Source organism: Microcebus murinus, chromosome 9, assembly GCF_040939455.1.
Source record: "Microcebus murinus isolate Inina chromosome 9, M.murinus_Inina_mat1.0, whole genome shotgun sequence".
NCBI lineage: Eukaryota > Metazoa > Chordata > Mammalia > Primates > Cheirogaleidae > Microcebus > Microcebus murinus.
Window position 1 is genome coordinate 8063011 of NC_134112.1, and position 26102 is coordinate 8089112.

General features: G+C 47.8%; 1 protein-coding gene across 4 annotated transcripts in view; it reads left to right on the plus strand.

Annotated features, from left to right (window-relative positions):
• TNS3 (tensin 3) overlaps nucleotides 1–24293 on the plus strand; it is a 268396-nt gene extending 244103 nt beyond the window's left edge. For all 4 annotated transcript variants that reach the window (XM_020289931.2, XM_020289928.2, XM_020289930.2 and 1 more), the window contains 8 exons: nucleotides 1183–1314; nucleotides 4458–4553; nucleotides 5365–5442; nucleotides 6233–6310; nucleotides 17310–17478; nucleotides 19745–19813; nucleotides 19907–19933; nucleotides 21282–24293. In XM_020289931.2, coding sequence (XP_020145520.2) covers nucleotides 1183–1314; nucleotides 4458–4553; nucleotides 5365–5442; nucleotides 6233–6310; nucleotides 17310–17478; nucleotides 19745–19813; nucleotides 19907–19933; nucleotides 21282–21426 — 794 coding nt within the window. In that variant the 3' untranslated portion in view covers nucleotides 21427–24293. The remainder of the gene's footprint in view (nucleotides 1–1182; nucleotides 1315–4457; nucleotides 4554–5364; nucleotides 5443–6232; nucleotides 6311–17309; nucleotides 17479–19744; nucleotides 19814–19906; nucleotides 19934–21281) is intronic.
• Nucleotides 24294–26102: the final 1809 nt, after the last annotated feature.

Consider the following 26102-nt stretch of genomic DNA (forward strand, 5'->3'; position numbering starts at 1 on the left):
GTGCCCACTTCTCTAGGTGGCAGGTGGCTGCCCGTGGATTTTGTTTGTTTTTATTTTAACTGTCCAATGTGCCTTTTTCTGGAAAAGCTACAAAGACATTTCAGGGCGATGCAGGAGAAAAAAGCCACACAGCCCGATAACGTCTTTGGGAGTGTGATTTGTCACATCTTCAGTTCCTTGGAATGTCCTCAGGGAACAGAGAAGTACCTTGGGAGGAAAAGGGGACCCCAGAGTGAAACAGAGACCGGTGCTGCTGCTCCAGTTGTGCTTTCTCAGGTGTCCAGGGAGGGCAGGAGTTGGGAAGAGAAGGGAATGTGACCCGCCGCCCCGACCCGGTCCCGTCTTCAGCCGGGGAGTGTCAACGCCGAGCAGAGCGTGTGGCTGCTGTGTGCAGTGCACAAACACTCGGTTTTGCAGCTTCAGCACAGAGAGCTCCTCAGTGCCCACTGTGTCAGGCCCTTGCTCAGTGGTGGCCACGTGGAGAAGGGGTCTGTAGCCCTGTAGCTTTGCTCATCTGGCCACTTCTGCTACGGAGCCACGGACAGAGTGCCACCTGTGGGACACAGTTTTGCCACCCCCTAGGGTGAATCTTAGAATGTGTGTTAAATATTCTGTATCTTTTTGTGTAGTTACAAACTGCCATTATTGTGTTGAAAGAGTCCATACTCTAAAATCCTTAAGAAAAGTGCCAGGCTGGAAGATAGTCCCCAGTAGTGGCAACCACAGGGTACTCTGTGACAGCCTCCCTCCTACGTCCTAGTCCACCACTGAGGGTGTATTTGGATCTCGTCCTCTTTCCCACGCTGCATGAGCCTTGGTTCCTGGGCTGTTAGGAAGGGACCATCATTTGCACATCACAGTGCTGTGGGACTAACAGAAATCACATGTTATATACACGGGAGGAGCCAGGATAGTGCCTGACACCTCCATGAGCTAAGGAGAAGGGTGTCCTTGTCCCCTTTGCCTCCTCACAGTCAGGTCCACCCAGGAAAAACACACGACGCCACAGAGACTTCCCAAGGTCTGGACTTGTTCCTCCAGCTGAGCAGGGGGACCCTGGCTAGCTCCCCACTGACACAGTTTGCAAAAGGAATAGGGGGAGAGGACCCATCCCAAGGCCGGAGTGGACACAGACCTTTGTCCGCCCAGCAGATGCTCACGTCTTTTCCTCCCTTCCTCTAGCCATTGCCATGTTAAAGGACAAGGAGCCGGGATCGTTCATCGTTCGGGACAGTCACTCCTTCCGAGGGGCCTACGGACTGGCCATGAAGGTGGCCACGCCGCCCCCTTCTGTCCTGCAGCTGAACAAGAAAGGTAGGCGCCCTGCAGTCGACCTGCTCAGCGCCCCATGCAGAGCTCTGTTGGTTTATTATTAAGCTGGTGCAGTGGATGGCTCGTCACCGTACTCACAGCTTTCTTCTTAGCACATGTATTTTCAGGTGTATTTTATTAAGTGTTCTCCTTGTTCAAGAAAGAACGTTATTTTTTTGTGTGTGTGTAAATTTTATTTTCTATTGTTTTGAATAAGTAACTGATTCCAGTGTTCAAAAATCAGAACAAGAGAACAAGGCATCCACCAAAGGGCATCTTGCTTCCATTTTAGCTGCACTGGCTTGACAGGCCCCTTCCCTCCCTTGGGCACGTTACATCCGTGATACCCCCTCCTGTGTCTGTCACTGATTGTCTATCCCAATGCAGGCAACTGTGCCGCTGCCTGTTTTCTCACTTGAAAGGCAGCACACTGTTAACACACACGCGATTCTTGTATCCATCCCCAGTAGACTGTTTTTAGATTGATTAAAAGTGCTGTAGTGTAAACCCAGGATCATTCAGTTATCACTTCTCAAGGTAGAGACTGTACTTCCTGACTCCTGTGCAGTGAGGCTGCAGGGAGCCCTCCTGTCGGGTCCCAGCACGAGTGACGACACCTGCCGTCCTCCGGTGGGGACCGCAGCTCCCTGACTCCTTGCCCCAACACACTCCCCACAGTCAACGGATTGTAGCCAAGTCACATGCAGATTCCCAATAATACTCTACGTACTCTTTTCCCGCTTTTTGCCGTGCAGCATAACCACACACAGAAAAGTCTGCCACGCCTCCGCGCACAGTGGAGCACGATTATAAACAAGCGTGTGTGTAACTGCAGCTCAGGACAGGCAGCCCTGCCAGGAAGCCCCTGCACGCCCTCCGTGCTGTGTTGCCATCCATCACCACTGTCCCTTTTGGTCTCCCAGTGGTCCCAGATTCGTCTCCCTGATGCTCTCTGGGTGGCCTCTGCGTTCTTTTGAAACATCCCCGTCAGTCAGTGCGCAGCTCCAGCTTCTGAAACGGCAGTTCTGTTTCCGGCTTCTTTCCTTCCCTGCCCGGCCCTTTCTCTCCAGATCTCTGGTGCTGCAGGCTGGAGAATGGCGTCTAGAAACCAAGATCTGCTCTCTAGGTGTGCTCCCTGCTGTGGAGTAGCACTGCTTCTCTCCGATGAACAGAGCTAGGCAGCATGTCATTTTTAAGACTTCATGAGCTCATGCTGATACCTACGGTTCAAACCCAGCAGCACCAGGTTCTTTCTTGCCTTTCCCAGCCCACGTCTGTGCATCCCTTCTCTCACGCTGCAGACTGTGGTCCCAACAAGATCAGTATATTTGCTTCCTTCCTCTATTTCCCAATATGCCCAAAGTAGTTTGAATCACTCTATTAATACCACTGCAGACAGTAAGTAGTAAACCTACTAAGTGAAATGTAAAGTTAACATTTTTATATTAACCATCAAAATGTGAATCTCTAAACATTATAGTTTTGTCTATTTTTTAACTTGAAATAAGGAAAGTAATAGAGTATGTATTCTTTTGTGTCTTGCTTTTGCTCAACCTTATAAGGTTCATTCATCATGTTTCTAAGATTGCTTGTAGCTCTTGTTCTCTTTCCGTCTTACACTGCGGTCCAGTCGTCTGTTCTGTCGTTGGTGGATGCTTGCTTTTTGGTTTATGCTTTTTGTTTCTTTTTTCTTACCCTGCCCTTTCTGGCCCTGTATATACTTAACTTGGGCTCAGGAATGAGAGATGGCAGCTGTTGGGTTTTGCTCAGCTTCTTGGTGTCTGTCCATTTAAAGTTTTGAAGCAAAGACAACAAAATTTCTGTGCACATTATCTCCTTGGAGATACAGGTGGTGGTGTGTGACTAGTCTTACCTCCAGCAATGCATCCTGCCTCTCAGGAAGGCTTTAGACTTGATGCTAAGATAAAGGTAACAAAATAGAGGATATTGGAATAGCAGACTTCAGGAAACCCAGAGCTGTTGGTGTCCGATGGGTGAAATTTTATCTGGCTGTTGTGTCTTCCTGCTCTTGGATTTGACACTTGGATTTTGCAGTCCAAGGATAGATTTGAGAGAAGAGTTTACCAACTAGTAAGGAGCCCCAGAGAGTCACCATACCACCTCCAGCAACCTGGAGAGGGACATTCATGGACATTCATGACATTGTTCTCCAGGGAGTCTCAGCCAGAGGATTTCCCCCTGAGCCACTTCTCACAGGTGGCGTCCAGACCGGCACTTGATGTCCCAGCCTTTCATAGAATCGGATCATCTTTTCCTTCTGCAAGCTTTACTGCCCTTGCGAAATGCTGACACTTACTATCATTGACATTTGTCACTGTTTATAAACATCCTTTTGTAGCTTACTGGGGCCACATGCTGAGGACCAACCCAACTCCAGCAGGTTCTGCTTCCAGGAGGTTTCCAGTGTCAGAATTCAGGCAGACATGCTCCCATGGAGGGTGATAAAGGAGGCCGCAGGGGGACAGAAATGCAGCCCATTGTGAATGCCCGTTGGATTCATTAGCATAGGGCAGTGACTTTGTTTTCTTCTTCTGTGAATCTGTACGTTGCCGCCATTGGACAGTTTTGCCTTGCAGTGGCTTTTTAAGATGCACTCTCTGTGGATTCGTGGGTTGACTTGAGCACAGAGGTGCTGTTACTAGCAGTGTGGCAGAATGCTGTCCCCATGCTGGTACTTGCTTCTGCAGGGGTTTATGTACCTAGGCTCCTGGCTAAACCTACGAGGAGACTGACCTCTTTCCAGATCTTTTTAGCAGTTCATTACAAGGTATCGTTTCTCACCTCTTCTCTTTGGGAGGAGACAGAGCTGGAGTCTGGGGTCCTCTCCCTAAGCTGCAAGCTCATTCCCTTCCCTGGGGATTCCTGCAGAATGTTTGGGGGTCTCTCCCAAGGACCCCTCCATCCCTGGCATCGTCGCTGCCAGGGTTCCCACTGTCCGTCTGGTTTGTGCCCACCCAGCTGTCCTGTAGCCCACCTGCCACTCCTAGGATGGCTCTTGACAGCCCCCAAGTGCGGTGGCTAGACTCCTGCCCGAGGATAGTTCCTGACTTCAACAGCTGTTCTCTCTCTCTCAAATCCTTCCATGCTCTCATTTAAAAAAAAATATCTTTAATTTCTTACCACAGGTGGAGATTTGGCCAATGAACTTGTTCGGCACTTTTTGATCGAGTGTACCCCGAAGGGAGTGAGGTTGAAAGGGTGCTCAAACGAGCCCTACTTTGGTGAGTTGCTTGAGAGGTTGCTGTCGGCGTGCTGAATGCAGGGGGTCTGGGGCTCCCTCTGCTCGCCGACCTGGGATTTGGGACCGTCACTCCCATGGTGGCTCACTGGCATTTCAGTTCCCAGTTCTGAGATCCCTCTTGTCTGAATTATTATCTTCAGGATAAACTGCATATGAAATTGTTCTTAAAAGCTTTGTCAAGATCAAACAAATGAAGAGCACTGTGCCAGGGCTAGAAATCATAGACATCAACGAGACCTCATCCTGGTTGGCAGGAAGAAGGTCCTGACAGGGTTAAACCCCCGTGTGACCCCATCCCATGGGCACAGGGAGGGGCCCAGAGCTCCCGGGAGAGCCCCCTTCCCGCCCTGTGAAATGCAGAGCCTTCCCTACCTTTCAGGCTTGTTGCAAAGATGACTGGAGCCAGCCACACGAAGCACAGTGCGAACTTAAGACATCCTCATTGTCACAGCCCTTTTAGAAGCATTGTGCAAGGTGATACATGTGGTAAAAGTTAGAGTTATCTTTATCATAGCCCTCCTAATGTTGAATAAAGCAAACGGTATGGCTTATTCTTTATAATTTGGTAATGATGTGTCTATGCTAAGGATCACCTGCAGTTTCCCTTATTTACCTCTTAACAGTCTTGTTGAACTTAGAAGTTTTGCACCAAGTCCCACAGTACTCTAGGATGTTAGCTGCTAAAACTGTAAGGGCTCAGACTTCGCAGCAGTTTCATTTCAGCCGATAAAGTGGCTGAGCGCGAAACACAGAGGGCAGTTGTGACTCTGTGCTGTTTGTCCTTTCCGCAGGGAGCCTGACGGCTTTGGTGTGTCAACACTCCATCACGCCCTTGGCCTTGCCCTGCAAACTGCTCATCCCGGAGAGAGGTACGGGCTCGGGTCCTCAGTGCTGGTCTGGCTCTGTACAGGGCCACCTGCAGTCGCTGAGGCACACCAGTTTTGGGGATTCGTGAAGATTCATTGAGAAAAATCAGACTGGTAGTTTTTTCCTAACATGTGCTTTTTGAGTAAACCCAAGAGAGGGCTGGAGATCACGCAAGTCAAGGAGAGAAGAGGAGACCCGCTGCACCTGGCAGCTTCAGGATACCTTGGATTTTGATGAAAGGTTTCCATAGAGCAAACCTTCTATAGCTTAAAAATATAAAACACTCAGACTAAGAGATCTGAGGGTCATTTCCATTTAATGCTTATGATTCTAAAACATGGGCAAAATATTGATGCTGTTAAATTAGGTGGTGGGCGGACTTTTATGTTTGTTTGAAAATATCCATCATAAAACATTTTAAAAAGTAGCACCCACAGCATATCGAGGTGGTTTGATGTATGCCCCAGCTTTCCTAAGCAGTCTCAATCTCACGTAAGGATGATTTAATTTAAAATAGAGGTAAATCTGATTTACCTCTTAAAATTTAATTATTCATGTAGAGTAATTCAGAGATCAGAAAATATTTTGTTGAACCGTGTCATCTCTATTTTTGTTCAGAATGTGATCATAATTTCTAGGGAATGGATTGTTACCCCAAGAAAAACTCTCAACTCTGCAAAACCAGTGCATGTCACTGTCTAGGAATTCTGTCATCAGATCGTCTGACTTTTTCCTGAGGACTCTTTGTTGGGAGCTGGACTCATTTCCGTGTGTTCTTGCCCCTTCCTACAGATCCAATGGAGGAAATAGCAGAAAATTCTCCCCAGACTGCAGCCAATTCCGCAGCTGAGCTTTTGAAGCAGGGGGCAGGTGAGTAAATGCAGCTTCATTTTCTCATCTCCTGGTTACTGGGGAGAAAAAGGGTTCAGTGACACAACTTCCTTTTGCACTTTTGTTATGCAGGTTTCCTTTCTTTGTGAGCTTCCAAGGAAGTTTCCCTTTATAGAAGCTTACACAGAGCTGGGTGGAGCACTGCTGTGGGGAGCTAGACCAGGGCTGCTCGGGCTGGGAATATTGGTCCGACTCAAACAAGACCAAATTCAGTGGAATAAATGTCAAGTCCTGGATTTAGTTTGGGGAAAATGTAGTAAGACAGGATGTGGGTGACCTGCCTCGCCAGCTGTAGATGTAAAAATGTTCGGGAGATGTGACTCAACAAGTCACTTGACATGAGTCAGTGCTTTGACCCACATGGAAACAGACACCACCCAAGAACCAGCTCTCCAGAAACCGGGTCACTTTTAAAAATTTTTTTTACTAATAGATTTTTTTTTTAGAGCAGTTACATATTTGTAGCAAAATTGAGAGGAAGATACAGAGATATGCCATACCCTACTTTCAGCATCCTCCTGCAAAGTGATTCATTTGTTATAATTGATGAACCTGCATTGACACGTCATGATTACCCAAGAGTCTACGGTTTGTTTACATTAGGCATCACTCTTGGTGTTGTACATTCTATGGGTTTGGACAATGCACGATGACACGTATCCACCATTACAGCATCACCGTGAATAGTTACACTGCCCTAAAAATCCTCTGTGCCCCATCTGTGCATTCTTCCCCTCCCCCAATCCCAGACAACCAGTGACCTTTTTACTTTCTCCATATTTGTGCTTTTTCCATATAGTTCAAACCATACAGGATATAGCCTTGTTAGGTTGGCTTCATTTGCTTAGTAACATGCATTTAAGTTTCCTCCGTGTGTTTGCATGACTTAATTGCTCATGGTTTTAGTATTGAATAATATTTCATTGTCTGGATGTACCACAGTTTATTAATCCATTCATCTGCTGAAGGACATCTTCAGATGTTTTGACAATCGTGAATAAAGAACATAAACATCTGTGTGCAGGTTTTTGTGCAGATATGTTTTCAGCTCCTTTGGGTAGATACCAAGGAGTGCAGTTGCTGGATTGTATGATAAGAGTATGTTTAGTTTTACAAGAAACTGACAAACTGTCTTCCAAAGCAGTTGTACCATTTTACATTCCCACCAGGAGTGCCCTTACCCTACTTCACTGGAATTTGGTATCTCACTGTTGTTTTAATTTGCATTGCTCTGATGACTTGTGATGTGGAGCATCTTTTCATATGTTTATATACCACCTGTACATCTTCTTTGATGAGATGTCTAGTGAAGTCTTTGGCCAAATTTTAAATTTTGTCTTTCTTTTCTTATTGAGTTTTAAGAGTTTTTTGTATATTTTTAAAAATAGTTCTTTATGTGATATGTCTTGAAAATATTTTCTTTTTTCTGTGGCTTCTCTTTTTATTCTCTTATAGAAAAGAAATTTTTAATTTTAATGAAATCAATTCTTTCTTTCATGGATTATGCCTTTGATGTCATATCTCAGAAGTCATCATCAAATCCAAATCCATCTTGATTTTCTCCTATGTTATAGACTCATTTTCTTGCATGCCGATGTCTAGCATTCCTGCATTATTTGTTGAAAAGACTATGTTTTCTCCATTGTGTTGCCTTTGCTCCTTTGTCAAAGATCAGTTAATTACATTTATGTGGGTCTACTTCTGGGTTCTCCATTCTGTTCTATTTGTGTATTTCACCGATACTACACTGTCTTGGTTACTGCAGCTTTATAGTAATTCTTTTTTTTTTTTATTTAGGCATATTATGGGGGTACAGATTTTAAGGTTTCAATAAATGCCCCTTTCCTCCCTCACCCCACAAGTCTGAGTCTCCAGCATGACCATCCCCCAGATGGTGCACATCTCACTCATTATATATGTATATTCCCGCCCCCCCCTTCCCCCTCCCACCTGCCCAATACCCTATCACTGTAGTACCTATGTGACCACTTAGGTGCTGTTCAGTTTATACCAATTTGCTGGTGAGTATATGTGGTGCTTGTTTTTTCATTCTTGGGAAACTTCACTTAATAGTATGGATTCCAGCTCTAACCAGGAAAATATAAGATGTGCTATGTCACCATTGTTTCTTAGAGCTGAATAGTACTCCATGGTATTCATATACCACATTTTATTAATCCATTCTTGGATTGATGGGCACTTGGGCTGTTTCCACAGCCTTGCAATTATGAATTGTGCTGCTATAAACATTCGAGTGCAGGTGTCTTTTTGGTAGAGTGTCATTGGATCTTTTGGGTAGATGCCCAGTAATGAGATTGCTGGATCAAATGGTAGATTCACTTGTATCGAACTAGTTTGCAGTCCCACCAGCAGTGTAGGAGTGTTCCTCTCTCTCCGCATCCATGCCAGCATTTATCGTTTGGAGACTTTTTGATAAAGGCCATTCTCACTGGAGTTAAGTGATATCTCATTGTGGTTTTGATTTGCATTTCTCTGATGATTAGAGATGTTGAGCATTTTTTCATATGTTTGTTGGCCATTCTTCTGTCTTCTTTAGAAAAGTTTCTGTTCAAGTCCTTTGCCCACTTTTTAATAGGGTTATTTGATTTTTTTCTTGCTGATTTTTGTGAGTTCTAAGTATATTCTAGTTATCAGTCCCTTATCGGATGCATAGGATGCAAAAATTTTCTCCCATTCTGTAGGTTGTCTGTTTACTTTCATGACTATTTCTTTGGCTGTGCAGAAGCTTTTTAGTTTGATCATGTCCCATTTATTTATCTTTGTTGCTGCTGTGATTGCCTTTGGGGACTTCTTCATAAACTCTTTGCCTAGGCCGATGTCTAGGAGGGTGTTTCCAACTTTTTCCTCTAGAATTCTAATAGTTTCATACCGTAGGTTTAAGTCTGTTATCCAGCGTGAGTTGGTTTTTGTGAGAGGTGAAAGGTGTGGGTCCTGTTTTAGCCTTCTACAGGTGGCTATCCAGTTTTCCCAGCACCATTTATTAAAAAGGGATTTTTTTCCCCAGCGTATGTTTTTGTCTGCTTTGTCAAAGATTAGATGGCTATATGAGGATGGTTTTATATCAGGATTCTCACATCTGTTCCACTGGTCCATATTCCTATTTTTGTGCCAATACCATATTGATTTAATTACTATAGCTTTGTAGTATAGTTTGATATCTGGCATATTAATGCCTCCCATTTTGTTTTTGTTGCCTAGAATTGCTCTTGATATTCGGGGTCTTCTTTGGTTTCATACAAAGCGTAAAATGGTTTTTTCTATATCTGTGAAGAATGCTGATGGGATTTTAATAGGTATTGCATTGAATCTGTAGATCAGTTTGGGTAGTATAGACATTTTGATGATGTTGAGTCTGCCGATCCACGAGCATGGTATGGATTACCATCTGTTTACATCCTCTGCTATTTCCTTCCTCAGTGTTTCATAGTTCTCCCTGTAGAGGTCTTTTACCTCCTTGGTTAAGTATATTCCTAGGTACTTTAATTTCTTTGTTGCTATTGTGAAGGGAATTGAGTCTTTGATTTGGTTCTCAATTAGATTGTTGTTGGCGTATATGAATGCCTCTGATTTCTGTGTATTGATTTTGTATCCTGAGACTTTACTAAATTCATTGATCAGTTCCAGGAGTTTCTTGGTTGAATCTTTGGGGTTTTCTAGATATAATATCATATCATCAGCAAACAGTGAAAGTTTGATCTCTTCTGCCCCTATTTGGATACCTTTAATTCCATTTTCCTGTCTGATTGCTGTAGCCAAGACTTCCAGCACTATGTTGAACAGAAGTGGAGATAGTGGGCAGCCTTGTCTGGTTCCAGTTCTAAGTGGGAATGATTTTAATTTTTCCCCATTCAGTATGATGTTGGCTATGGGTCTGTCATATATGGCTTGTATCATTTTTAGGTATGTCCCTTCTATGCCTATTTTCTTAAGTGTTCGTATCATGAAAGGGTGTTGAATTTTGTCAAAAGCTTTTTCTGCATCTATTGAAAGAATCATGTGGTCTTTGTTTTTGCTTCTGTTTATGTGGTGAATTGCATTTATAGATTTACGTATGTTGAACCATCCCTGCATCCCTGGGATGAAGCCCACTTGGTCGTGATGGATTATTTTTTTGATAAGCGTCTGGATTTGGTTAGCTAAGATTTTGTTGAAAATTTTTGCATCTATATTCATTAGGGATATTGGTTTGTAGTTTTCTTTTTTTGTTGCATCCTTTCCTGGTTTTGGTATCAGAGTAATATTCGCTTCATAAACGGTGTCTGGGAGGTTTCCGTTCTTCTCAATGTTGTGGAATAGTTTCTGCAAGATAGGTACTAGTTCTTCTTTGTAAGTGTGGTAAAATTCGGGTGTGAAGCCATCAGGACTGGGACTTTTCTTTTTAGGGAGATTTTTAATTGCTGTTTCTATTTCAGCTGTTGAGATTGGTCTGTTCAGGGAATCTATTTCTTCCTGGTTGAGCCTAGGGAGGCTGTGTGTTTCTAGAAATTTGTCCATTTCCTCCACATTTTCCAGTTTGTGTGCATAAAGATTTTTGTAGTATTCATGAATTGTATCTTGTATCTCTTTGGGATCAGTCGTGATATCTCCTTTTTTGTTCCTGATGGAGCTTATTAGAGATTTCTCTTTTCTGCTCTTTGTTAGCTTAGCCAATGGTGTGTTAATTTTGTTTATTTTTTCAAAGAACCAACTTTTTGTTTTATTAATCTCCTGAATAGCTTCCCTGTTTTCAATTTCGTTTAGTTCTGATTTGATCTTGTTGATTTCACTTCTTCTGCTGGGTTTGGGGTTGGTCTGTTCTTCTTTTTCCAGCTCTTTGAGTCGTTTCATTAGATTGTCTATTTGTGATCTTTTTGTCTTTTGGTTATAGGCATTTATGGAGATAAACTTTCCTCTTAGAACTGCTTTAGCTGTGTCCCAGAGGAGTTGATAACTTGTCTCTCCATTGTCGTTTTCTTCATAGAATAGTAATTCTTGAAATTACATAGTGTCCGTCCTCCAACTTCGTTCTTCTCCTTCAATATTGTGCTTGCTATTCTGGGACTTGGCCTTTCTACGTAACTTTAGAATCAGCTTGTCAGTATTCACAAAATAATTTGCTGGAATTTTGATTGGGATTGCGTTAAATCTACAGATAAGTTAAGAACTGACGTCTTGACAAAGTTGAGTCTTCTTGTTCATGAACATAGAATGTCTCTTCATGTATTTAGTTCCTTGCACAATATCTTTCATCATAGTTTTGTACAATTCCTCATATAGATCTTGTATATAGTTTGTTAGATTTATATATAAGTAATTTTGGTGCATGCTAATATAATAGTATTGTGTTTTTAATTTCAAACTCTTACTTGTTCATTGCTGGTATATAGGAAAGCAATTGATTTTTGTGTTATATATTAACCTTGTATCCAGCAACCTTTCTGTAATCACTTATTAGCTCTAGGCCAGGTTATTTTTGCAGCATTAGATGCTGTCCTGGTGGCCCCAGTTTAAGAGGGCTGTGGACAAGCCACACACCACAGGGCACTTGTGGTTTTGTGGCTGTCAGATAGGGACACAGCTAGAGGGGGCAGTGGGGCCCACTGACTTCAAAACCAAGTTCCCCCTGCTGGAAGTCTTTCATGCAAGGCAGATATTTACTGTCAGAAATGTTGAGAAGGGAATTTCTAAGTAGAAGATTAGACTAGAAATACCTCCATTGTAAACCTCATATCTGTAGAGTATTTTATAGCTATTACTGCACAATGAAGGTATATGAAATGCATAGGCATTTGCTTATTTCCTGTGCAATTGGTATTATTCTTCTATGTAATTTTGCTTTGTAAAGTTATAGATCACTGTGCCTATTAATCTTTTAAAGTAAAATCATTCTGTTTTTTAATGGAATGTTTGTAGTGTTGAACTCATTTTAGACTCTTCCTTAAAGGATAAGTTATCTGTGGCCAAAACACAGATGATAAGAACATGCCCCCAATAGCAAGCGTGCTAAAACCCAAAGCTCCAGATGAAAAGTGTAGTGTCATGGGTTTAGGGCCAGGTTCTGCCTTTCAGGGTTTGGATCTCTGGCAAATCACTTAGCCGTAGAGACCTGAGGTTTGTGTCTGATCAGCAGGGATACCCACACAGTGGTTGCAAAGGCCAAATGGCTAGGACGTTGAAAAATGCCATGGGAGCTGTTTTCCTGGCCTAAGAGGAATGGCTTTGCCTGGGAAACCAGCCTCACCCTTTCCTTTATAAGATCGGGGTCCTGCCTTTTAGTCTGGCCTGGTTCCCGCCCAGAACCATGGCGGCTAAGTGAGACAGTGGGTCCCTGTGCCAGGCATGAGCTCACAGCCCCTGAGTTTCTTTTAGGTGGTCTTCAGAGCCCACCCTGGCTTGTAGGCTCCTCCTGTTAGAGCCACAGTGTGGCCCTTGTCCCTGGGTCCCAGTGTGGTGTCCTGGAGGATGTGGGGATTTGCTGCCGGCCTCTGTGGTGAGTGAGCAGCTCACCCGCACTCTGGACCTGGGAGATGGGGCTACAAAATCAGATCCTCTCTGATTCGTTTGTTTCAGTTGTACCTTTGAAATTTTGCAATTTTGAAAACATCTAATTATTGGCTTTTAAATTGCAACTCACGTATCAGCAACATTCAAGAAAAACCTTGAAAATGATCATGGTGACACTCTCAGAGCACTTGCTCTTGTGCAGCCCGTTAGCTCGTCCCCTCCCAGGGCCTCTGCAGGTGGCATCCTATCACTCTGTCTCATGCACGCAGCACCCAAGGTGGTGGCTCGAGCTCCCAAATGGCAGAGCCAGGCCCAGCATCCAGCGCCCGTGTCTGGGCGCCTCAGCATGGCTCAGGCACGCACCCTGCCCTCTCAGCCCCACGCGGCCAGCACCAGGGCTGATGCCTGTCCATTCTGCCCTTCTGGCTTGACAGCTCCTCACGAGCAGCATTTCATGTTTCCTTAAGCTTCCCAGGTATCCAACTTTCACCCAGTAAATGCTGAATTACTAAATGGATGAGTGAATTAGTTGGTCATGATAATGTACCATAGTAGCTCCTGTTTAGATGCTAAAACTTTCTCTTCTGTCCTGGCTTACCATTTTTAAGCATACTTTGCCATCTTTTGAAATAACATGAAATGTGTCAATAACCCTGAATGTTTTTATTTAAGTGTGGGTCTTCTCAGAGATAAGACTTTATTGAGAACCTTTAGGTTTTATTTGATCACCTGAGTTGGGCATTTATATATGAGGCTTAAATTATGACAGTCTTCAGCTTCTTTTCTTTAAAAATCTCTTATTTCCAAAACACATTAAGAGCTGTGAGTTTCTGCACAACATCACACTGACAAGGCAAGGAATTGGGACAGCAGATTGACACCAGAGGAGGGAGCCATTGCGGTGACCACCCTCAGCTGGTGCCTTCTCCACCTGGAGACTGGCAGCGGTTGTTTGGAATAAGTGCAAAACAGCGGTTGTAGCAAGACGGTGGAACGAGTCCAATCTCTCATCGCCTCAATTAAATTGAGTGGTTTTCTTTCCTCCTAAACTGAATTTCATTTGTTGCCCTAATTCACTCAGACTCCTGGACATGCAATGGTTCTTTGAGACGATTGTGTCCAATTTCCTCATTGTAAAGATGGAGGAAGCCACGACTCAGAAATACTAGCAGAGTCGGACAGCTCACAAAGATGGGAAGAAACTTTCAGTTCTATTCAGTTAATTCCTTTTCATTTGATACTAAAACTATTACGCCATTGTTCCAATCTCTAAAACAATTTCTATTTATGTTTTAAGCCTCCGTTCTTAATTGTTTTTTGTTGAAGCAGAGGAATGTAGTATAATCCTGAAAAGAAAGGCTTTTTTAAAAAAAACAGACTTCTAATAGATTTCCCAGAAATATTGTAGTTGTATTTCTTAACTTAGAATATTGTATAATTTCTTCATAAAGTCACATGTGCTTTTTAAGTTTAAAGAAAGGAAATATCGGGCGGGGAGGGGGGTGGGTGCGGGGAGGGAAAAAGAGAATTACCCGTAGGCTGTTAGCTTTGCACAACCCCTAAGTGTTGGAAAGAAGAGTGGCAGCAGGCACGACGTTCTCCTGCCCAGAGACCACGTGTGGTAGCAGCCAGATTCCTTCCTGTGCTGCCTCCAGGCTTGTGCGTGGAATGATTCTGCACGTACAGGTCCTTTGTATTTCTTTTCTCTCTTAGCATAATTAGTTTACCCATGGTTTTAGCAAACATAATGCTGGTCTCGTTTTTAATGGCTGTATAATGGTTCGTCATGTGATTCAACTGTTTATGTTCGTTCATTGTGTTTCTAATGTTTCAGCACTACAAACAATGCTTAGAGGATAGTCTTTCTGCGTTATTATTTTTTCCCCCTGAATTCTAGATTGTTGCCTTAGGACCAGTTTCCACAAGTGATACTCCTAGGCTAGAACATGTAGACCTAAGACTTTTGTTCTGTGTTGTGAAGTCCCTTTCCCAGAGTCGCCTAGGAATTTGCATGAGTCTGAAGAGGACCCTCCTTGTTAATGCTTCGCTGGGCCCCAGAGCTCTGAATCTTCACCCGTTGCCAAACACACTTGCTAAGTGCAGTTGGACAGTCTTGGACCTGGACAACCACAGTGTTGACCCCGCAGGCACAGGCTCCTCCTGTGTTCTGCAGGAGAGAGTTGGGCTCTGGGGCACTTGGTGTTGAAAGACTGAGTTGTTTTCCATAGAACTGCCACCAAATGCAGATGGCAGCTTTTCCTTCTGTGTTTTGAGCAATAACAACATAGCTCCTGCATTTGGGGAGAGATATTCCCCAAACACTAGACTCCTACCAGATGCCAGTCAGCAGGACCACTGCCTATCAGAAATCCACTGTGGCACCTACAGGACAGCACAGGTCTGGGCCATGGTTCCACGTGAACCCATCCAGGTTGTGCCACGTTTGTGGAATTTTCCCAGTAGTTAGATCGAAAGTCCCTTTTCCCTTCTTTGTGATGGCATGATAAGCATGACAGCATGACTAATGAAATCAAAGACAGAATATTCACCCTCTTAAAATCTGTTTAAAATTTTCCAGCCTTCTTTTTAGCTCCTCTTCATAGGCACAGATGCTTTTTATTTTCTAGTTATGATCATAACAGAGATCGTTTTTATCCTGCCTTCTCAGCTGACTGCTAACAACATTTTTCCATGTTGCTATGTGATTTTCATGATTACTGCTTGCTGGTTCCTTGGTATTCCATTGAGGGGACTAATTTAACCCTTGCTTATTTTTGGACATAATCTGTTTCCAATTTTTTCCCACTGTAATGAACGTGTGACACAAATATCTTCCCCTGTAGGTTAGTTATCCCATGTAATCATGGAATTTTTTCTTTCTGAATCTTCTCAGAAGTAGTACCTTTAGGTTATTTCTAGGTGTTTCTGATCTGTCTGATAAATATTGTCAAGCTTTCATCCAAAATGGCTGGCTTTCATCCTCTAAACATCTCAAAATTTAAACACTAGCTATGAATTATGGCCTTTTCTGTGGAAAGAAGAGATGGCCAAGCTGGTTGTAAGTGGCCTTGCACTCTGACACCCAGGGACATCCTAGCCTATCTGTGGGGCTGTGTGTCAGCACACCTGTTAACACACCTGCCAGCCCAGCTACTAGCAGACCTGTTAACACACCTGCCAGCCCAGCTACTAGCAGACCTGTTAACACACCTGCCAGCCCAGCTACTAGCAGACCTGTTAACACACCTGTCAGCCCACCCACTAGCACACCTGTTAACACCTGCCAGCCCAGCTACTAGCACAGCTGTTAACACCTGCCAGCCCAGCTACTAGCACACCTGCCAGCCCAGCTACTAGCACACCTGTTAACACACCTGCCAGCCCACCTGTGAACACACCTGTCAGCATACTTATGAGAACATCCACCAGCAAGCCTGTCAACACATCTGCCAGTAGGCATGGCCTCTGTTCATTCTGAAAAGCTGCAGTCAACAGCAAAGAGCAAGTAGAGCTGCTCCTGGGAGCATTCTCACCTGAGAGAAAACACTGCCAAGGGAAACAGGACAGCAGACAGCAGGCCGTTCATTTGAGTGCACGGATGTGTTGGTGTGGAAGCACTATTTCCTGTTTTGTGAAACTCCAGAGGCCTTTAAACATGGAATTAAGACACCCACACGCTCACACAGAGACTTGGGTAGGGCAGAGGGCGCACGGGAGCCGTCCTGTCCCTCGGGAGGGAGCCTTCTTGGTCTCCGGCCGGCGAGGGCCTGGGTGCGTCAGGGGCCGCGTGCAATCCTCAGGCAGGAAGGCCCGACTCACCCATGCCCCAAGACCGCACGTGGGCTTCCGCTCGTCTGCAGGGATGCCAGCTAAAAGGGAGAGCAGGCTTTCCATAAAGCCTGGCCGTTTTTCTTCCCTCAGAAGGAGGTGGCCTGGGGGAAGACCCAAGCCCCTCCTCAGGAGATGGGGAGCTGGGATAGGGGTGAGGCGGGCGTCCCCTCTCTCCAGCCCTCGCTCCAGCGCTGCGGGCCACTCCCCAGCATCCTCCCGGTGCCCGCGGGTCTCAGAGCCCGTGCAGGCAGCTGCTTGAGACGCCAGAACACGTGCTTTTCTCGCAGAAGTTTCTCGGGACCTTTGGGCCTCCTTACCTATAAAGATAGCTGGGCTTTTGTGCTGACGTGACTGTCATTTAGACCCGCACTGAGGCCAGCCAAGGTGCCTCAGGCCTCGCCAGGACGTGGGGGTTAAATACCAGAGCAGGAGCGATAGGGTACTTGTCCTGGCTGGTGGGAAGGCACAGCCACGTTGGGTGGGGTCTGCTTTGCTAACTTGACTATTCTCACCTTCACGTGGGAGCAAGCTCATCCTTGGGGCACTTACTCTCCACGTTTTCAGAATTAGGGACAAAGTCTTTTGCCTTTTAATGCACCTGGTACAGTTGTGGCTAACACGCAGCCCGCTTGGTGTCTCGCAGCCTGCAACGTGTGGTACCTGAACTCCGTGGAGATGGAGTCCCTCACTGGCCACCAGGCAGTGCAGAAGGCCCTGAGCATCACCCTGGTCCAGGAGCCACCCCCGGTGTCCACGGTCGTGCACTTCAAGGTGTCAGCCCAGGGGATCACCCTGACGGACAATCAGAGGAAGTGAGTGCCGGAGGGCGGCAGGGATCCTGCGGCAGGGATCCTGCAGCAGGGGCAGCACCCTTGGTGACAGCTGGGCGTGTGCCTCCTTGCCCTTCTCTAATGTGGGTGCCATTGGGTAAATCCTCGCCTCCAAGCCGTTAGGCACCCAGCGTCTGAGTAGGCTCTGGGCTGTTTCCTGCCCATTCAGTAGGTCCTAGGAACCACATAGAAACTATTAGCATTTATCCTGAAGGCTTTTTTTCTTAGAAATCAGTAAAATTTAAACAAAAAGACATTTAGTGCTTTGAATATTATACACACACACACATAATTTGCAAATGCTTTTAAGCATTTAGAGAAGTCATTTCTTTAAAAACGCGCTGAGACTGATCAGAATTCACTGATCTTTGTTTTATTCAGCATATTATTTTTTAACTGGGAGCCCTCTCATTTCAGGTGAGAGTATGACCTTAATACAGATTATTTCCTTTGGCCGCTTTTGAATGGCTTTCATCAGAGCTGTCGGTGACTCGGTGACTGTGACGCTGGAGCGGATGTTCCCACTGCGGGCGATAGCTGAACCCCCAGCTTGAGCACAGAAGGGAGCCAGGCGTGCCCCTCCGCCCCGCCCTCCAGGATCAAAGGCATCCCCGGGGCAGTTGTTAGGCACTTGTTAGGGAAGCAGCCTGGGTGGTTACCAGGAGGGAAGTCATTACCAGCCACGGGAACGGTGCAATGGCAGGAGCCTTTGAGGGCAGACGGGCAGCGGGGCACGGCCCAGACCAGCCTGGTCTTCTGCCCACTAGGACGACAGTGTGCCCACCTGTGTGCCCCGCCCCCCTGTGGTACCTGCTCCAAAGCATGTCCCTCGGTGGGGATGTTTTCTTCATCTGCTCCAACTGCCTGGGAGGTTGAAGGCAGAATCTACATTTCCTTTAGGATGAAGCAAGTTTCGGCAGATTTTGCTTGTAAACCTACACCCGCTAAGTAAAGGAACACAGGGCGGGACGTGGGCTTTGCTGGTCAGATCTGAGTTCAGTGCCCCACCCCCAGCGCTGACCAGTGGGGTGGCCCCAGGCAAGCTCCTGAACCCCATGATGCTCTGTTTCCTCATATTTCAAACCTGCACCAAAATACCTGCCTCAAGACTTAGTAACTCGAATGAGAAGAGCACTCAGTAAGTGCCCTGTGTGGCTCAGCTGCACAGTGGACTCAAGGTCAGGTTTCCTGGACTGTCACAATGTTGACTCTTCTCTCTTCCATGCTGCCCTTGGAGGATCTGTTACTTTTCACAGGATCTTTTTTGTGTGCCCTTGTCAAGTGTGTATTTTTTCTGTAACTCCCTAGTTTCCCTATTTCTTATAAGCCTTGGAGATGGGTCATGTCCACATCAGTCTAGATCTTTCATATTGCAAGAGATAGAGTTTGAATTCAGACTGGCTTATTTTGGACAAGGGGTATATTCTCATTAACAACTAGCCTTAAATGGCAGCTGCTTAGGGGCGGGAGGGAGCCGGTGGCTGCAGGGTCACCTGGAACTGAAGTACATCCAGGCTCTGCCCCTGCCCGTCTGCTGGCCTCTCTCCCCTTCTCCAAACGGGCTTTCTCCCTGTGCCAACACAAAGCCACCAGCATCTGGAGGCATGGCTTTACAGGGCAGCACAGCGTGTTATGATGGGCGTCCTTAGGGGACCATGTGGACCTGGTGGGCAGCACTCTCAGATGGGGAAGGAGGGGCTGGGCAGGTGAGTCCAGATGGAGGACTCCCTGGCGGTGGTGTCGGTGACCATGGGCAGCCCTTCCCCAGGAATAAGATGTGCACAACCCTTTAGGGTTAGCTCAGGGCTCTCAGATCTGCTACTGTATCTGATTCGAGTGCCTGTCCTGTGAAAGCGGTGGGCTGTTAACATGATCACCTTTTCACAGGTTAGAAAAACAAGGTTCCGAGGTGGTTAGTGGTTCCCCAGGATGTTGCAGCCAACAGGGTCTGGCGGGGCCTGTCGCCTGCCCCACCAGCTTCTCCAGTTTGTTAGGGCTCATGACCCAGTTCCCGCTGACAGTGTCAGTCCACGTGGCTGAACAGTCCTGTTCCGAGGCCGTTCTGCACAACTCTGTGCTGCCCGTGGCCTTCTAATGGGCACACGCTTTGTTCTCCTCTCCAAGTGAGGAGTAAAAGGGTAAAATAGTTTCTTGCTCCCTGAATCTTAACATGTGGGGGAGCCTGCCCTGTTCATCACTCCGAAACCCCAGTAACAGGAACCATCCTCTCTCCCCTGCGTTCCAACAGGCTTTTCTTCCGGAGGCATTACCCCGTGAACAGTGTGATTTTCTGTGCCTTGGACCCACAAGACAGGAAGTAAGACATTTGCATTTTTATTAAGTAAGGCATATTTCGTTTTACCCTTTAATTTTAAAAATTAACATAATTCTCTTCTCTTTAATTTGCAAGGTGGATCAAAGATGGCCCTTCTTCAAAGTAAGTTGCCAGGATTTCTTTACATTCTTTGTTTACAATCATGGTCCAAAGTTGAAATGTTTTCCAGATTTCCATAAAGGATGCCTTATAAGAAAATGACTAGGACCTGTCAGTTACTTTTTTTAAAAAAGAGAAAAAAGTAAAAGTGTTTCACTCCATTGGTAGCCAGGGCCCGGACGGTGCTAGCTTTCCCGACGGCTGTGGCTGGCGCAGTGAGCAGACCGCGCCAGGGCCGGGCAGGCTGAGGGAAGACTCCCTGCGTGCAGGAGGAAGCTGGTGTCCCGAGGTGGCCAACGTGCGGGCGGACGGTTCTCGCCACCCCCTTGCTCTGCAGCAGGCCAGGCAAGGTCCCTCCCCACAAGTGCACCTGTCCCTGGTTCTCCAAGAACCTGTCTGTGGCCATTGCTGGCCCAGTGCTGCCGTGGGCAGCATCCAGTGACCACAGGGTCATCACAGGATTCTTCCCCAGGGTTCCTGCTTCACACTGCTCGTTAGTCTCGGGAGCTGGTGAGCTCTCGGCGGCCTCCCCTCCGCCCCTGTGGGGACAGGTTCTGGGCGCACTGCGCTCTCTGGCTGGTGGGGATGACACCGGGCTTTCATCTCTTGCAATGTGCAGCCCCATCAGGATTGCTTGTGCATTGGCTGGTCCTTTTCATGGTGAGGAAACTGCTAAACTTAACAACAAAATCCTTTATTTTTCTAAGAAAGAGAAGGAAGACTCTTGCCAGGGATTTGGATAGGGATTTGGTCATTATTGTGTGAAGTTTAGGACTCAATGAAAGCCTGTTAGCAGAACGGCTTCGATTCTTCTAAGAGAAGTAATGAGATGTGCTGTTCTTTTCAGACAACTCCCTAAACTGCACATAGTCTGCAACCAGGATTGCAAGGCCTGGGAAGAGTCCCTGGTGTATCTGGGGTCCCAGCGGGCAGGAGTGTCCAAGTCCAGGCAGGGATTGGGTGTGTCCAGCACCCTCTCTGGAGTCCCTCCACCCCTGCTCCCCTGCGAGGCTCTGGTCTAGTAGGTCGGAGCGGGCCCGAGAGTCTGCCCGGACAGGAGCCGAGGGATTCTGGCCCAGCATGGGGAGCGTCTGTGGAGGTAGTTGAGCCTCCAGAGCCGGAGCTGTGGGCAGGAAACTCACCTCCCCCCAGGCCCAGGGCCTCACCTGCAGAGCAGAAATCAGACATCTCACCTGCAGGCCTTAGGAGGCTGGCCAGCAGGGTGTTTGGTCCAAGGTGGCTATTAGCTAGCGTTTAAAGTTCCTCCTGGCCATGCTGCTGGTGGCCAGGGAAGCAGACATTAAGTGCTTTGTGGGACATGACCACTCTAACCTGGACTTGGCTTTTGCAGAGTCTTTGGATTTGTGGCCCGGAAGCAGGGCAGCGCCACAGACAACGTGTGCCACCTGTTTGCGGAGCACGACCCCGAGCAGCCTGCCAGCGCCATTGTCAACTTCGTGTCAAAGGTCATGATCGGCTCCCCAAAGAGGATCTGAGAGCCCCCCTCTCAGCCCAGACCTGCCAATGCCTCTTGAGGCCCTGGAGACAGAAGTGGGGTGAGGGCAGGGCCCCACTTCATACCAAACTGAGAATCCTAACATTCCAGGCCTGGGAGGGAGAAAGGACCTTCCAACTCTACAGAAACAAGAACAAACAGCCTCACCACGGATTGGCCTTTCCTGATCCGACACATCTCTGCAGCCAAATGCTTTTTGGGTAGGAGAAGCCGGGCATGGGTGCGCCCACCCAGGCTCCGTGCGGGAAAGGGACAGGCGAGGGAACAGCAGGGAGCATGCGGACGCCTCCACGTTCCCGGCACACCAGCATTTCAGGGGATGAGGCGTGCCCGGCGCTCAGGGCAGAGGAGCTGAGTGACCGTCCGCTCCCCCGTCTGCCCGCACGCTCCTGTCCAGCCGGCACCCAAGGCCGGTGGTCTCTCACCTCGGTCTGTGAGACGCAGATGCTAGTGACGCTGAGAAGGGGGTGCGTGTTTGAGGAAGGTTTGTGCCCTTCCAGAGCACGGCGGGGTCCCCAGGGAGGGGACTGTGCAGTGGGCTGCGGTGACGAGGGCGTGGCAGCCCTCTGGCGTCGTGGGCGGAGCGTGCCACGGCACAGACCCAGCCTCACACGCGGCGCCCGCTCGTGCCTCTGCTCACGCGTGGCCAGCTGGGCCGGGAGAGCTCCTGAGGACCCCGAGAGGAGAAACGAGAAGAGGGAATCCAAGACGTCATTTCTATATAATTTATATTTTACTTATGCCGAATTATTTATAACAGTTTGCCGTTGCTATACTGTACCAGTGTCGAATGCTGCAGCCTGCCAGCTGTGATTTTAGGAGGCTCGTCCCGTATAGGACGCGGCGCAGGCCCGTGGCTGCAGAAACGTGCCACACAGACGGCGCGTGGCGGCTGCGGGCGGGGCTGTTGAGTCCCCCGCTGCGGTGCCACCCGCGGGGGCTGTGCCTCGAGCAGCCTCTCCTGCGCTTCCTGCACTGCGTGTCGTCCCTGATCGTGGTGGCTTCCTTGCTGGTGGAACGTCCAGGAGGGACGGGAAACGCCTGGGCTTGAGCTCACAGCCCCTGCTCAGCGCGTTCTGGGCCACCTGCAGACCCGACAGGGCACGACCTCAAGCGCCGCTGGGCTGTGCAAGCTCTCGTCATGCTTCTCCCTGCCACGCTTCCCATGGGACCCGTGTGACGTGACGTGTGTGAGCGGAAGGCAGGATGAGGAAGGAGAGTGCGGACACGCTGTTTCGGAGTGCCACTGCTCTGCCTCGTCGTGGCCACCGAGTCAGGCGTGTTGTTTCACACGCAGGTGCACACTGCGATGCGTTGTTTCCCGCCTGAATCTGTCCCTGGTCAGGGGTTCTGGAGAATCCAGTGACCCCGGATCCTCCCCACAGCGGGAGACGGGCTGGGCCAGGCTGAATGGAGCCTGGGCCTCCTTCCCTCCCAGCCGGGAGCCCTGCGGGCACCTGCCTGTCCCGACTCTGAGCCACCTGGGGTCCTCTGCTGTCAAGTGTCAGGTCTCCGCTCCTAGGCCACCGGGTATCGCAGGCTCCAGTCACCAAGCTGGACTTTGGAATTGTGCTTTGTGAAGTCTCTGTTTTAAAGTGAGGGGGAGAAGAAGACTTAGCAACGAGCAGAGCTGGGACCAGCCGAATCACAGTGGCGTTTGTGTCTGTGTGTATGTATGTGTGCTTGTGTGTGCGTGTGTGTGTGTGTGTGTGTGTGTGTGTGTGTGTGTGTCAAGGCAAGTGGACCACTCCACTGTTTAGCTCCTATTGATGCACCAAACGTAAGTGCCTCGTTTCTGTGCCAAATGTTTGCCTTGGTCTTTGCCGACCTCCCTCCCTGACTCGACTCGAGGTGGCGTGGCCGTTCGAATGTGCCGGTGTTACCCGGAGGCCCCCGCGTCTTTGGCAGAGGCTTCTCGCATTCCGGTTTTTCATCTGCTGCAGGAATCCAGCTGAGGGGGCAGAGGCTTCTGCTTCCCCCAGACATGCCCATCCCAGGACAGTCTGACCCAGCGGTCACAGGCCGGGCCTCTCCTCCTCCCGCAGGAGGATGCGCGGGCTTGTGTGGGAGTCAGGCTGAGACTGGGGGCCGCATCGAGAAGCACAACCTGCCAGTGAATTACAGCGACGGCCGGGCGTCCACAACCCTCCGCCGTCCTCGGGGCGGGCATTCGAGAGGCCACGAAAACTTCCTTTCTGAACTGACGGACCAGGTGTGATTTTCGCTCAAGGTGGAAGCGGTCAAGGGCATCAGGGAATTTGTCCCGAGCAGATGGCTCCGTCTGAGGAACCAAAGGAAGCGAGTGTCCATGGTTTCTGAAGAGCTGGTACGACAGGTTTCTTTCTTCCTTGTATGTTACGTGTGCATCAAACAGAACAAGCCGAGTCCGCGTCCTCACAGACTGTGCATGGGCTCAGGAACCGTGAGCGAGCCCCACTGCCGCGCCCGCTCGGGACACGGAGAAGGAATCCTCCCCAGGCATTTGCCCTGGGGCGCCCGTGGGGCAGGCGCAACTGTCCGGAGAAATGCGGCAAGTTCACGGTGGCTGTGCCCAACACATAGTGTAGCCAGGGCCCTACTAACCCACTCGGTAAGCGTATTGTTGTATCCTCCAGTGTTAAGCTATAGCCATGTTAAAAGTCACGCTGCATTTATCCTCAGCATCAAAGACCTTGTAATGTCTTCTCTGCCTTACCTTTTAGTGCATATTTTTACTTTTCTGATATTGTAAAGGATATATCCAGTATGTAAATGAATGTTCTATAAATCCTTTGTATAGTCATTTTCTCTGCTCTTTAAATATCATCTCTATTCAGAGTATAATAAAATTATGAACTTGGTAAGCCATTTGTGTGCCTTGACGTATGTTGTGTGTGTCTGTGTGTACATGTGTATGTGTGTGTGCATGAGTGGGCATGTACACGTTATGTTTGTGTACATGTGTATGTATGTATGTGCACATTTGTGTATATGTGTCTCTGCATGTGCATGCACATATGTATGTGTACATGTGTCCGTGTGTGCTCATGCACATATGTGTGCCTGTTTGTTTATAGATCAGTGCATTCAGTTGTAAATTCATGTATGTTTTGCCTTCAGGAATACATTTTAAAATTTCTGCCCAGAGACCTTTCAAAATTTATATTCAAATATTTTTAAAAATTAATTACAATTCACAGTGTTGATGATGGGTACTGATAATACTGCTGTAAATACCTCTACACACACCCTGCCTACAGGAAGACACCCCTGGCATGGACCAGCCCTAATGGGACGTCCCATTTTCTACCCAGGTGGGTACTTAGCTGATGCTGAGAGTCTTGTGGGTTTACTTAGATTTCAGCAGATGCTGAGGGCAGCCCAGCAGTGCTGCCCTCCAGGCTGTCATGCAGGGCTCATCCCCTGCGTCTCCCATCCCCCCAGCCACGGTCCGTCCTTGGGGAGTTTGCTCCTTTTTGCTGGCTTTCTGCCCTCTCTGGGCTGTCTCCCTCCAGAGGTGACAGGACAGGGACTGCTGCTATCTTGTTCCCTCAGCTCCAAAACAGAAAAGAGCAATACCTGAGGCTCATTTGATCATGGACAGATAATAAAGATTTCAATTAGCAGCCACTGCCCCTGGCACAAAGTTCCTCTGCATGGTTAGCCCCCAGAGGCTTTAGCTTTCCACTCTGATGAGACACAAATGAGATCATTTTTCACCCCAAGTATGTTGGGAAGGAGGATTGAAATAGTCCAGGTGTTAGTGCCTCTGCCTCAGAGCAGAAGGGAGGGTGGGCAGCAGCAGGTTAAATCTTGTCCAACAGGAAGTTCCTGATGAGCCTTTGAAGCAAATCATTGCCCAGGTTCTTGACTAGGATCACAACAAGGTGAGAGGTGGGCAGGGCGTTGATTTCATAAGAGTTTACAGACTCCTAGTTCCAAGAAAACAGTTAGCATGCATCGCAGTTGCTTGGCTCATAGGGCATGCACATGTCCCTAGGTCCCTGGCCAGAGGCATCCTAGGAGACTGTCACAGAGACCCAGTGACCACAAAGCCTCAACTGGACAAGCCCCTGCCACATGCTGCAGGTGGCTGTCTCGGGTTCCCGTTCATCTCTCAGCAATGTTACATTATGGGTAACTCTGCCTCACCTGCTGGGGTCATCCATCTATTATGCGATGGGCATCTTAGCCCACTCACTTGGGGGTTATTGATCTATTCTGTAATGGGAACCTGGGGCCACCTCCTGGGGGACATCAGGTCTGTGCCTCATTCGTGCCTGTGTGTCCTGTTCTAGAGATTTGTATTACCACTAGGGAGGTGGGATGAGCTGCCCGGTGGCCTTGGAAGGTCATACTTCACAGAGCAGGGGCATTTGAACCAGTCTTAGGGGATAAGTTGGAGTTTTCTAGTTGGACTTGGGGCCTGGGGCAGTAGGCCCCAGGAAGGGACATTTCATGACACAGGGATTGGCCATATCAAGACACACCCTGCTGCTGGGATGAATCATAAATGGCCTTAAAGTTCCTAGGAAATTAGGCAACTGTGTGAAGCCTGGCCAGAGGCAACAGAAGGTGGAGGAGTAGAGGAGAGTTCACCAAGAGCCTGTCACCTACCTAGGTGACCAGGAAGTAGGGGCAGGGCAGCAAAAGGGATTCCATCACAACAGTTGATCT